Here is a 12,947-nt window from a genome sequence, read left to right as displayed (position 1 = left end):
GATGTTCTGTCTTACTGGTTGCTGGTTTCTACTGCAAGCGATCCCAGTGCTGATGACATCTGCAGTGACCCTCAGCACTTGGACGTGGCACCAACGGTAGCGCCCATCTCCCAGTGCTCTTGGGCAACAGCTCAAGATGTGCTCCAATGAACCTCCTCTCTGGCAGAGTGGGCGCAGTGGTGTGTCTGCCAGGCCCCAGCGTAAGAGGTTGGATGGACTGGGGAGGACGTCATAGACAGACTGAACCAGGAATTTTATCCGGTGTGGCTCAGACTTCCACAATTCTGTCCACGATATCTTCCGGTCTTCTGCCTGCTCCCATCGGGTCCATGCCCCCTGCTGCCGCATCCTACTGCAGCGGGCTTCTTCCACCCCAGCTCGGACCTCATCTTGGATCAGCTGCAACCTTTCCTTTCCCTGGGCCTTGTTGTTGTTACCAGTACATAAATGTGTAACAATGTGTGTATACACAGTGGTAGACAGACAGACAAACAGACAGAGCCTTTAAGATCCCTCTAAACTCTGGTATAGTGGTTAGCACCATCTGAGACCAGTGTTACACTGGCTCCCATGCAGCCCATGTTTTAATCTCCAACAGGGATTTTTTTAAACAATGAAATTACAGTAGCTAACGACATGCTAAAGCTTGGTCTTGGAAGTGAAGCTGGGTTAACACTGTAGGTTACTAGTTAACCATGCTAACATTTGTGGATTATGTAACACTGCTTTCATCCATTCCTTGCTCTTGTATTCATAGTTTTGGAAAGGCAATGAATAAATATGGAGGAATCCAAAGCTTGACAGACCTGCGGTGCCTAGTAACAGTTGCTGTGATTGAACGATCACTGTCTGGGGGGGAAATCCAGTTCTTTCTCTGTGCAGTTATGAAAAGGTTAATCAAGGTTGTTTCCATTATGAAAACAATACTGATGTCAGTGTCTTAATGTCCTCTAATCTTGTGTCTTTTTCCATCACACAGCTGTCTGCCACCTCCACATCCCGAGCGGCCTTCTTGCAGTGCCTTCGTTGGGGGATTTGGTGCCCATTCCAGGAGCTGGCTGACTGGAAGGGGGAAGAGATACAGCTTGTTCTGCAAGGAGGTGCAAAGCCAAACCCTCACGGAGTCATGGTCTACAGCACAGAAATGTCTGCCAAAACTCAGAGCCCTGCGCCACTCTCAGCTCCAGGCACCGCTCAGGTAACACTATAGCACAGAGGCATGTCTTTGTCGAAGGAACAAAATGTAAAGGATGCATTGAAAGTGTTAAGACACGGTGCTGTTTTCAGCACTTGCTGAATGTGTAAAAATGTGTAAAATGTTTCCCTGATGACAAAAAATGTTTACATTATCTAAATAGTTTTTTGGGCATCATGTGGTGCATTAAGACCACTCTCATACAGTACAAGGTCAGATTACATCATCCTTTAATGCTCGGCACTGTAAAACATCACAGTTGTAGACAAATAATTGTCTGCAAATTACATCTTTTTAGTGACAGTATCAAACTTTTTAAAGGGTGCAAAGGGTACTTTTCGCACCTAAGCTGTGAATTTTCACACAGCTCAGACATTTGAAAATAAGTACACGTCACCGCCACATATCTCCTTCTTCTGTCAGCTATATGTCATTCATTCCAGTTTTGTCCTTCTCTACATAATCTGAACTGTTAAATCTCCAACAGTGTTTTCTGTTACTGAAATGTGTGAAACCTTTTCCTCTCAAGGAGGCGAGGGATACCATAACATTTCGGCTGTCATCCAGTCTGGAAAGGAAGGCATCTAGCCCAAAGGCATCTCTGAGGACAAAGCAGGAGGATGTGCCACGTCAGAGAAGATCACCTTCATCACCTTCACAGGGTAAATATCATCATGTTATCCATAATGGCTTTTTAAGCACATCAATTAATTACTTGGAAAGGAATAGGAGTGAGCTTATATGAAGAGTTCCCCTCCAAGAAGGAGGTGACAGGGTCTTTACTGCTTAAAAAGGGCCGACATTTGGGTTTCACTTTCTTGTTTATTGGACCAGAAAGTGTGTGGTCTGTTTCTGCAAATTGTTTTGTGGGCACACCTCAAGTGTGCAGCAACACCCAGGTGTAATCAGCCAAAGTTCTAAGCAATCAGCACCAAGCTAGCCTGTCCTCTGTATATGATGCAGCCCCCACCTCTGCAGTGTTATCTCAATTGCACCACCTGCTCTCTGCATGATTAGCACACTTCATGATTGGGGTCTGAGGGGAATAAAGGGATAAACTCAAAGTGCCAGGAGAAGACTCTGGCAGTCCATTAGGGCCTCTTGATCTTGAACAAGACTTACTGTTGTGTCTTCATGCTAATGTCTGCTCTCAGATGGGAACTTTGGCCGGAACATAGACAACAACAAACACATCCAGTATTTTTACTCTTATACCATTATAGATACTGACTGAATTGTGCTTTTAAATGTACTGATATTATAAAATACTGATACTGATAATTGTGGTATTTTTATTTTTTTTATGTAGTATTTGTGCAATTTTTTTTTTTTTTTAGTAACCCCTTCCATTTTCTTTCTTTTTCCCGTCTCTCCTAATTAAGCATGACCATTCCATGATATCCTTCCATAAATAGCTCCTGAACCCCAAGCTTTAAAGATGCCTCCCACTGAAACAAAGTTTTGATAAATATTCCATCCCACTCACAGCCAAAGATGAATGATGTGCCACTGTCTGCATCTCTTACTGAAACCCAAACCACTGGTTTGCTCTGTGCCTGTCAGTGAATTAATTAAAAGTGTAGTAAACACTACACACGGCACTCAATCCCAATGACAGCAGAAAGAACTTGAGTGGACCCCAGTCGTATACTCGATGATTGTCCCACTAATGATGCTGTTAACTTATCTTGGGAGAGAAGAATAGCGTTGATCAGGGCCTACTTAATGGGCGTGTGGAGAAGGCTTTTGGCAAAGTCTATTAATGACAATTTAATCAGTGTTCAAGTGTCCTTAGAGGATCGTCCAAGAATCCAGAATGATTTGGGCTAGTGTTTGGAGGAGAATGATATCATGAATATCTGTCATTCTTTGATTTGAACCCAAAAACAGGTCTCCGAGACCAGGCCGGTAAGATAAAAAGTTTCCTGGAGGTCACAAAAGTCAAATCCAGGCAGGCAGGGGAGATGGTGCAAACGTATCTAATGCAGGATCAGGCTAGAGAGCAGGAGTTCAAAATTCAATGGGGTTAGGGTAACATTCTGGAATCATCTGGAGGATCTGAAAGGACAGGAGAGATAGTACATCGGTACAGAAAAAGCAGACAAGGAAAGTTTAAGGTTAGGAGTTAGGGTTGGAAACCTAAATTATTCATCATAGACAATGACAGGAGGGTGGGAATTTGGCATTTATCTATAATTTACCATGTTTTTTTAAATGACCATCACACGTCACTCGCTGCTCCTAATGATAAACTGAGAGGGGTAACATATGGAGGTAATCTTGCGGTTTAAACACAGATGCATTGTTGAATTGAATTTTAATGATCCAATCTTTACATATTTCAATCTTCCTCAATCCTCTGTGTTGTGTGCACGTAAAGGTGCTTGTGTCCGACTTGTACATCTGCTGGTTTGCTCAGCTGTCAAGAAGGCCTCTCATTGATCATGAATAAACGGCCAACTGCATGTTAGTCCAGCTAATGAGGTGAAACACATTCTTCCGCCGGCTCGAGATGTAAAACAGTGAGGAAATGGAAAGCCCTCAAAATAAAATGGCTGTCGTGGGGATGCCAGAGCACATTTGTGATGGAGAGCCAGCCAGTTCTGCTCTATGTCCACTCTGTGTGCATGTAGTCTGAACAGATGGGAGCTACAGTAAGACACCCCGGGCAACTGAAGCAATTTCCAAAAGGCCAGTCAAGCCCAGCACAGAGAGCGAGAACGAGTGGGAGAGGAGGACAAAGAGATGTTGGAAAGCCTTTCATTTCAGTATTACCATGGCTACCAACTAAAAACCTCAGGAAGCATTGTTGGACTTTAAACGCAGTGTGACATCTAAATCTAACTCTGCCTCCTAATCTGTGTGAAATAGAGAGATGTGTTACTGATTGTAAGTAGTTTTGGTATCCCATTGTTCAGTGGAGAATTATTTACTTTGCGGAAGTAATGCAGTACACATTATCACAGTATATTCTTCATACCTCAGGATGCCACCTGAGTGCAAAACCAATCAACAACTTCCATTCCCTCTCACAAGCTGATATTCCACTAAATGTCTAACCACACTATACAATTAACAGTGCTGCCAGTGACGCAGAGCATGGGTAAGACATTACAATGTTGTTAATGAAGCTTGTTAAAGATTGAACTGGAGGTGCACATATGATGCACAAGTGATATGCAGATGAAGACATTAACAAGAAACGGGATAAATGTTACACTAAGTTAATACTTAGGCACCTATTTTAACGATCTACTTTTGCTAGTTTAACGGCTCAAAAAGGTTGTATTTAGTGTCCTAATTAATCATAGCCAGGCGCGTTTGTACCTTGTCGCATTGCTATTATGATGGCGGATTTACACCGTAATATTTTAATTTTTAATCTTTTGCATGTTTGTGTGTATGCGTATGTCTGCTGCGTAACACTATGTGTGTGTAACAAACATATTAGGTGCTTTCCGACCGGATAGTACTTGTACTTTTTAGAGGAAAAGTACACATCTAAGCAGTTCTAAGAACTACTCTTCCCCCAAAATCCTTTTTTCCATTTGCATTCCCACTGGCCAAGTGGCCATAGGGACTGGTAGGAGGGGTAAGGGAGTGACGCAAGCACGGCAACGGTCTTCATAGCATCGTCACTAGACCTTAGCGCCACATACAACAACGACAACAACAAAGCAGCAAGGAGGAGGCCGTACATGGCCAGCAGTGCCTGCACCTCCGCATCAGTCCACTTTTCCGAGTTCTGCATTCTGTCCATTCTCGTAGTAATTCACGTAATGTTCTGCTCAACACAGACGGGGCTTTATTATACTCGGAACAGACCCCGCCTCTGCCTGCTGCGCTGTGGACGTGTGTGTGTGTGTGTGTGTGTGTGTGTGTGTGTGTGTGTGTGTGTGTGTGTGACGGCCGGCGAGCCGCAGGACACGCTTGTGGAGTTTAACTCCGAAAAGACAGTTAACCACAGGTTCCCGTTAATCTTATGATGGACATGTGTTGTGATATTTAAACAAACGAACCGAAAACTTGGAAGCAAATTGTCAATTCGGCATCAATTTTCGCAAGACTGCCTATATTCAAAATCTAAACAGTTAATTTCTCGCCTAAAACGTAAAAAAAAAGTACGGAACACGACGAAAAAAGTGTTCTAGGAACGTTTAGTTCTAAGAACTGCAAAAATCCCTCCGGTCGGAAAGCCCCTATTGTGCATGTGCTGTGCACAAGCCCAGGCGCATTTTATGGGACATTCTAAAACGCTTAACGTGAAAAAGCTTAACGTGGTTTAATGTACCTAAACAACGATCAATCATCAACAAATTTCTCATGGCCATATCTTGTCATGAACACTTAAGCTTGTCAAAAAAACTAAACCGAAATCCAACGATTATAGAAGTTATCTCACATTAACGTTTTCTGTTTCATTAGAGCCTATTGTAGGGAAAAAGCTTAACGTGGTTTAATGTACCTAAACAACGATCAATCATCACCAAAATTATCTCTCATATTGCTCCTCATAACCACTGAAAACTGTCAAAATATTAAACCCAAAGTCCTATTTTTAAGGATGTTATCTGACATTAAGCATTTCTGCTGCAGGGCAGCAGAGCGGCTGGGGGTTGACTCTCCACGGTTCTCATATGCTTTATAAGTCCTAATGTGAAAAAGCTTAACGTGGTTTAATGTACCTAAACAACGATCAATCATCACCAAAATTCTCTCTCATATTGCTCCTCATAAGCACTGAACACTGTCAAAAATTCTAACCCAAAGTCCTTTTATTATGGACGTTAGCTGACATTAAGCGTTTCTGCTCCATGAAGGGGGAAAAGCCTAACGTGAAAAAGCTTAACATGGTTTAATGTACCTAAACAGCGATCAATTATCACCAAAATTCTCTCTCATATTGCTCCTCATAACCACTGAAAACTGTCAAAAAATCTAACCCAAAGTCACCGTGGTAAAGTTGGTTTTATATTGGACATTGGCTATTCGACACATTCAAAAAATCTGTTATGCGGCTTGCCATTTTGACCTATTCATGTCAAAATACTTCTGATGAACTCAGCTAATCCCCCTACACATAACACAAAGCTTCTTTTTTCAAAAAAAAGATTCTTTGATTTTTAAAATATTTTGTAATATTAAAAAATGCTATAAATCTATTATGCGGTCTGACCTTTTGACCTATTCATGTCAAACCACTTTTGGTGAACTCAGCTAACTCCCCTATACATTGCACAAAGCTTCTTTTCTCAAAAAACTATCCTTTGATTTTTTTAAATATTTTTTTATTATTTTTATTATTTTATTTTATCTTTGTAGACCCAATTTGACTCATGCAGAAGATGGTTCCAAGATCTCTGCACTCCAGCAACCGGAATGGTACATGTTCCAGAAGAATTGTTTCAATGTACACTGTGTGAAAAACAATAACTAGAACTGCAAGCAGTTATGACAGAATCAGAATTAGAAAAGCTTTATTGCCAAGTACGTTTTTTACACATACAAGGAATTTGTTTTGGTGTTGTAGGTGCATGTCACACATTCTCTAAAATAAGTTCAACAAACAGGTTAAACAGAACAAACAATATAAGTATACACACAGAATGTATTAAAAATAAGAGCGTAAGAATTAAGATAAAAAGAGCAGATTAAGTGCAGTGGCATGTAGAGCCAGAGGTGGGGTGTGGAGAGAGTCAGGGTGGTTTCCGGGCCTTGTTAATAAGGCTAGTGGCAGAGGGGAAAAAACTGTCCATGTGACGTGAGGTTTTGGTCCTGATGGACCTCAGCCTCCTGCCAGAGGGGAGTGTCTCAAAGAGTTTGTTGCCGGGGTGGGAGGGGTCAGCCACAATCTTTTCAGCACGCTTCAGAGTCCTGGTGGCGTAAAGGTCCTGGAGTGGCGGCAGATTGCAGCCAATCACCTTCTCAGATGACCGAATGACACGCTGCAGTCTGCCCTTGTCCTTGGCTGTGCTAGCAGCGTACCAGATGATGATGGAGGATGTGAGGATGGACTCAATGATGGCTGTGTAGAAGTGTACCATCATTGTCTTTGGCAGGTTGAATTTCTTCTTCTCTGTTGTGCTTTCTTGACGAGGGAGCTGATGTTCAGCTCCCACTTGAGGTCCTGGGAGATGATAGTTCCCAGGAAGCGGAAAGCACAGAGGGTGATGGGGGCAGGTGGGGCTGAATTCTTCCTGAAGTCCACAACCATCTCCACTGTCTTTAGAGCATTGAGCTCTAGATTGTTTTGCTTGCACCACTTCACCAGGTGGTCAGCCTCCCACCTGTAGGCGGACTCGTCACCATCAGAGATGAGTCCGATGAGGGAGGTGTCATCCGCGAACTTCAGAAGCTTGACAGACTGGTGACTGGAAGTGCAGCTGTTGGTGTACAGGGAGAAGAGCAGGGGGGAAAGAACACAGCCCTGAGGGGATCCGGTGCTGATGGTCTGTGAGTCGGAGATGTCTTTCCCCAGCTTCACATGCTGCTTCCTGTCAGACAGGAAGTCAGTGATCCACCTGCAGGTGGAGTCAGGCACACCAAGCTGGGAGAGTTTCTCCTGAAGCAGAGCCGGGATGATGGTGTTAAAGGCAGAGCTGAAGTCCACAAACAGGATCCTGGCGTAGGTTCCTGCGGAGTCCAGGTGCCGGAGGATGTAGTGGAGGGCCAGGTTGACTGCATCGTCTACAGACCTATTGGCTCTGTAGGCAAACTGCAGGGGGTCCAGGAGGAGGTCAGTGATGGCTTTGAGGTGAGAAAGCACAAGGCGCTCAAAGGACTTCATAACCACAGAGGTCAGGGCGACAGGTCTGAAGTCATTAAGTCCTGTGGTCCTTGGCTTCTTGGGAACAGGGATGATTGTTGAGGACTTGAAGCAGGCTGACACGTGGCATGTCTCCAGTGAGGTGTTGAAAATGTCTGTGAACACTGGAGACAGCTGGTCAGCGCAGTGCTTCAAGCTGGATGGGGAGACAGCATCCGGTCCAGCAGCTTTCCTGGGGTTCTGTCTCCTGAACAGTCTGTTGACGTCTTCCTCATTGATGGAGAGAGTCGTCACTGAGGTGGGTGGGGAGGTGTAGGGGGGGACCTTTAAGGTGGGGGAGGTGGAGGTGATGCACTGTAGCTGGAGCTGTTGGGAGGTGTCACGGGGGATGGTATCAGGATTTGACAGGGTCATGAGTAGCCTCCGACGACCCGGGGAGCGTGCGAAGTGGGACCCAAAGCGTAACGTGATGAGGCAAACGTCAGTAAATATCGACATGTGTGAGCCGGAAGGTCTGTGGTACGTTGCCGTTGCAAATATCCCATTAACATTGATTGAGTAGAAGGGCCGAAAATGGTCTACGTTGGCTACAGCGCCCCTTAATGGCCGATCTTCAGAAAATGTTTGGGGGACCCCCTAAGGGTCATGGCAACCCTTTTGTGTTGGTAGCATTTATTTTGGTTGAAATATGTCAAAGTTGGTGTTTTCATAGTTACCTACACAAATTAGTTTGTGCATAATTTGCGCAATTTTTGTCTAATAAAAATTCTATAAAATTAAAGGATGGGTTTTTTGAGAAAAGAAGCTTTGTGCAATGTATAGGGGAGTTAGCTGAGTTCACCAAAAGTGGTTTGACATGAATAGGTCAAAAGGTCAGGCCGCAAAATAGATTTATAGCATTTCTTAATATTAAAAAATATTTTAAAAATCAAAGGATCTTTTTTTTGGAAAAAGAAGCTTTGTGTTATGTGTAGGGGGGTTAGTTGAGTTCATCAGAAGTATTTTGACATGAATAGGTCAAAATGGCAAGCCGCATAATAGATTTTTTGAATGTGTCGAATATCCAATGTCCAATATAAAACCAACTTTACCACGGTGACTTTGGGTTAGATTTTTTGACAGTTTTCAGTGGTTATGAGGAGCAATATGAGAGAGAATTTTGGTGATAATTGATCGCTGTTTAGGTATATTAAACCATGTTAAGCTTTTCACATTAGGACTTATAAGGCATATGAGAACCATGGAGAGTCAACCCCCAGCCGCTCCGCTGCCCTGCAGCTGAAACACTTAATGTCAGATAACGTCCTTAAAAATAGGACTTTAGGTTAGATATTTTGACAGTTTTCCGTGGTTATGAGGAGCAATATGAGGGATCATTTTGGTGATGATTGATCGTTGTTTAGGTACATTAAACCACGTTAAGCTTTTTCACATTAAGCGTTTTAGAATGTCCCCATTTTACTAATGCGCTGTTAAAATAATGAAATGCTGCGTTATTGACTTTAGAGCAGGTTTTTGTTGGTCAATGGCGCGATCACTTTCCGCTGCCTCAAGATAGCAGTACGCAATAATGCACAGACGGGCGCAGGTAAATTTGCTATTTAAACTACATGGGCGCTGGACAGGAAATTGACAACTGCATCAGTCTTAAACTAGCAAAGGGACTTGCGTCGGGCTTTGTGCGGGTGCAAGATAGGGCCCTTAATGTTAATTTACACTTTACAAGGTGAATCATTTTTTTATTTGTTTTGTTTTTAATCTTCTTTTGTTTTGCTCTTGTTTTTCAGGTCAAAAATCCATTCCACCAGCTTCTCCTCCAGAATCTCCTCAAGGCCCCGGGGTAAGACAGCTTATCACCTACTCAACTTAAACTAGTGACTAAACCCTAAGTGCTAAAACAGCTAGTGTTATGACAAGAATTTTGAAAAAAGGCTTTGTCTGAAGTTCCCTGTTTAACTAAAAGCAAGTGTACACCGCAAGCATTTTACTTTATAGCTGCTTTTGTACTAATTTCTCTCTTTCTTTATATAAAAGAAGACTCTCAGAAACTCTTCACCCTCAACCCTTCATGTTGCACATTTCAAATATCTTCATCTTTAGTTTTCTGTATGTTTTTTTTTTTATTTGCACTATTTAGAATGTATTACTGTATTGTATATATTACTTATCTTTCTTTATCTTATTTATACATATGACTTATATTTTTTATCTTCATTTGTAAATATTTCTTATCTTTTATATTATACTTGTACATGTCGTTATTGCACCGTGGGTTGGAGAGAAATGTATTTTCAATTGCTCTGTATGTCTGGCACATATTGCAGAATTGACAATGAAGTTGATCCTGCTATCAGTGGGCACATGCAGGATTACCTTTGCTAATCATCTGGCATTTAAAGCTACGTTAAAGGATTCTTTTGTTTGCATTCTGATTACTAAGAGCAGCGGCACAAGCTTAACACAACAATTTTACACAATATTATTAACATTCATTTGGAGTTGTGTTTATGTCCACTTAATAAATCTACTATGCCCTCTCCTTTGCTGTGTTTTGGTCGGACTAGCTGCTTTTTTTATTTATTTTTATTAATTTCTGTGGGTCGTCATCATTTGGTTCCAGGAATTACATCAAATAAAGGCGAAATAACAAATAATAAAAAAATAAAAATAAACAAAAAGAAAAGACAGATTTCAAAATGTTATCAAAATCAGAGTTTCGTCAAAATTTCATCTCTATTTTTTAGATACTATTCTTCCCTCAATACTTATTATTGATTATATCAACCCACCCCTACCAACCCACCCTACCATCCGCCCACCTCTTCCACCCCCGTCCCCATTTACCCGCACATTGCTGGTCCTCATTCACCACAGATCTCTCTCTCACACACACACACACACACAAACACACACACATACACACACACACACACACACACACACACACACACACACACACAAAAATAAGTAAATTAAAATAATAAAGGGGGTTCTAAAGACATGCTCTAGAGGGCATTATAAATTTGGAGCCATTGGCTATCAAATTGTTTCTCTTTATTTTTGTCCTCTGACATTGATCTTTCAATACACAGATAATACTTCATTAGGGCCTTCCAATTCTCTATTGACAGTGCTTCCATATTTTTCCAATTTTGCAATATCAATTTTTTAAAGATAAGAGAAGAAAAAAGTATCTGCCAACAAGTTGGATATCTTATTCCCTCTATATCTTGAAAAATACAAATTTTTGGAGAGAATATGATTTTTCTGTTAGTATACTTCCAAATCTCTATACTCTCCCAAGTCTTCTTAATTCCTTTGCAGTACCAAAAGGCATGCATAAGGGAGTCACCATATAGATTACATTTTAAACATATATCTGATGATGTATTATCAAAGTTGTTTATTTTATCTCTAGTGTAATATATTCTTGTCATTATCTTAAACTGTATTAGACGCAGATTTTCGTTAGTAGTTAATTTGTATGTAAGTGACAAGCTTTCTTTCCATTTTTCTTTAACGTCAATCCCTAGGTCTTCCGTCCATTTATTGTATATACTTTGTAATAATTCATCACTGCTTTCCATGCTTATCAGTAAATTGTACATAGAGCCGATCAGCCTCCTTTTTTTGTTGCTTTGGCTTAATATGTTAGACATTTCAGGGCTAATGTTCTTTTCCAAGTCAAAATTGCAGGTAATCCAGTTTTTCAGTTGCATATACCTAAATAATTCTCCATCTTTTAGGTTATATTTACTTTTTAATTCACTAAATGGTGCAACAGTGTCGTAGTTTGTGACATCTGACAACTGCTTGATTCCACCTTTTATCCGTGTTTCCCAGTAAAGCTGTGTGCTCTGTATATTTATTGATGGATTGCTCCAAATATGTATATGCCTGGGAAGCCCTATTTCCTGATGAATGATTTTTGTAATTTTATTCCAGGCCTTTAATGTACTATTAATAACAAAGTTCATTGATTTAATGTTGCCCTTAGGAAAAAGTGCTAACGGTAAACTGTTGCACTGTAATTGATTGTTTTCTATGTCTATCCATGGATCTTCATTTGTTTTATTTATTATGCGATCAATATAAAATGACTGAGCTGCTATGTGATAAAACTCTAAGTTAGGGAGATTTAGACCCCCTTCTGCTCTTGAGTGATACAAAAGTTTCCTTTTCAATCTAGATGCTTTATTTGACCAAATGAACGAAGAAATTATTGAGTTTACCTCTTTAAAAAAGGTTTTAGGGGGCGTTATAGGAATAGTTTGAAATTTAAATAAGAATTTCGGTAGCCACATCATCTTAAAGAGGTTTACTCTTCCTATTAAATTAATCTTCAAGTCTTGCCACTGCCTAACATCCTTCTTAAAGTCTTTCACAAATGGAAGAAAGTTATCTTTACACAACTGAGTCTTATCATGGCTAATATAGATTCCAAGGTATTTTATATTTTTTTTCTGTATCCGAAACTGTGTGAAATTCTCCAAGTCCTTTTTACAAGTCTATTGCCAACAGCTCCATTTTAGCAATGTTCATTTTATAACCTGAGATCTCTGAAAAGGTTGTAATTATTTTCATAACATGTAGAACTGAGGTAACTGCATTACTTAAGTAAAGTAATAAATCATCCGCGAATAGGCTCAATTTAAACAGTTTTTTACCAATCTCGATTCCTCCTATCTCTTTTGTCTCTCTAATTTTTTGAGCCAAGGGTTCAATTGCTAATGCAAATATTGATGGTGAAAGAGGACATCCTTGGGCAGTTCCTCTAGTTAATGAGAAAGGTTTTGATACAATTCCGTTTGTATATACATATGCTTTTGGAGACTTGTACAGGGTTTTAATCATATTCATAAAATGTAACAGAAAATTGTATACCTCCAAAACTTTAAACAAGTAGGACCATTCTAGTCTATCAAAAGCCTTTTCCGCATCAACTGCCATTAATGTTAAATCTATTTAGTTTCTTTGCATATTGTT

General features: G+C 40.7%; 1 protein-coding gene across 5 annotated transcripts in view; it reads left to right on the top strand.

Annotated features, from left to right (window-relative positions):
• Positions 1-12,947, top strand: part of nphp4 (nephronophthisis 4) — a 178,263-nt gene that overhangs the window by 90,170 nt on the left and 75,146 nt on the right. For 4 of the 5 annotated variants that reach the window (XM_078254514.1, XM_078254512.1, XM_078254510.1 and 1 more), the window contains exons 10-12: positions 980-1,198; positions 1,725-1,857; positions 9,749-9,801. In XM_078254514.1, coding sequence (XP_078110640.1) covers positions 980-1,198; positions 1,725-1,857; positions 9,749-9,801 — 405 coding nt within the window. The remainder of the gene's footprint in view (positions 1-979; positions 1,199-1,724; positions 1,858-9,748; positions 9,802-12,947) is intronic. The other variant, XM_078254511.1, reaches the window with a different exon arrangement.

This window comes from Sander vitreus, chromosome 7 (genome assembly GCF_031162955.1).
Source record: "Sander vitreus isolate 19-12246 chromosome 7, sanVit1, whole genome shotgun sequence".
Classification (NCBI taxonomy): domain Eukaryota; kingdom Metazoa; phylum Chordata; class Actinopteri; order Perciformes; family Percidae; genus Sander; species Sander vitreus.
Note: the sequence above shows the minus strand (reverse complement) of the source record. Positions and strands in the feature narration are given on the sequence as shown.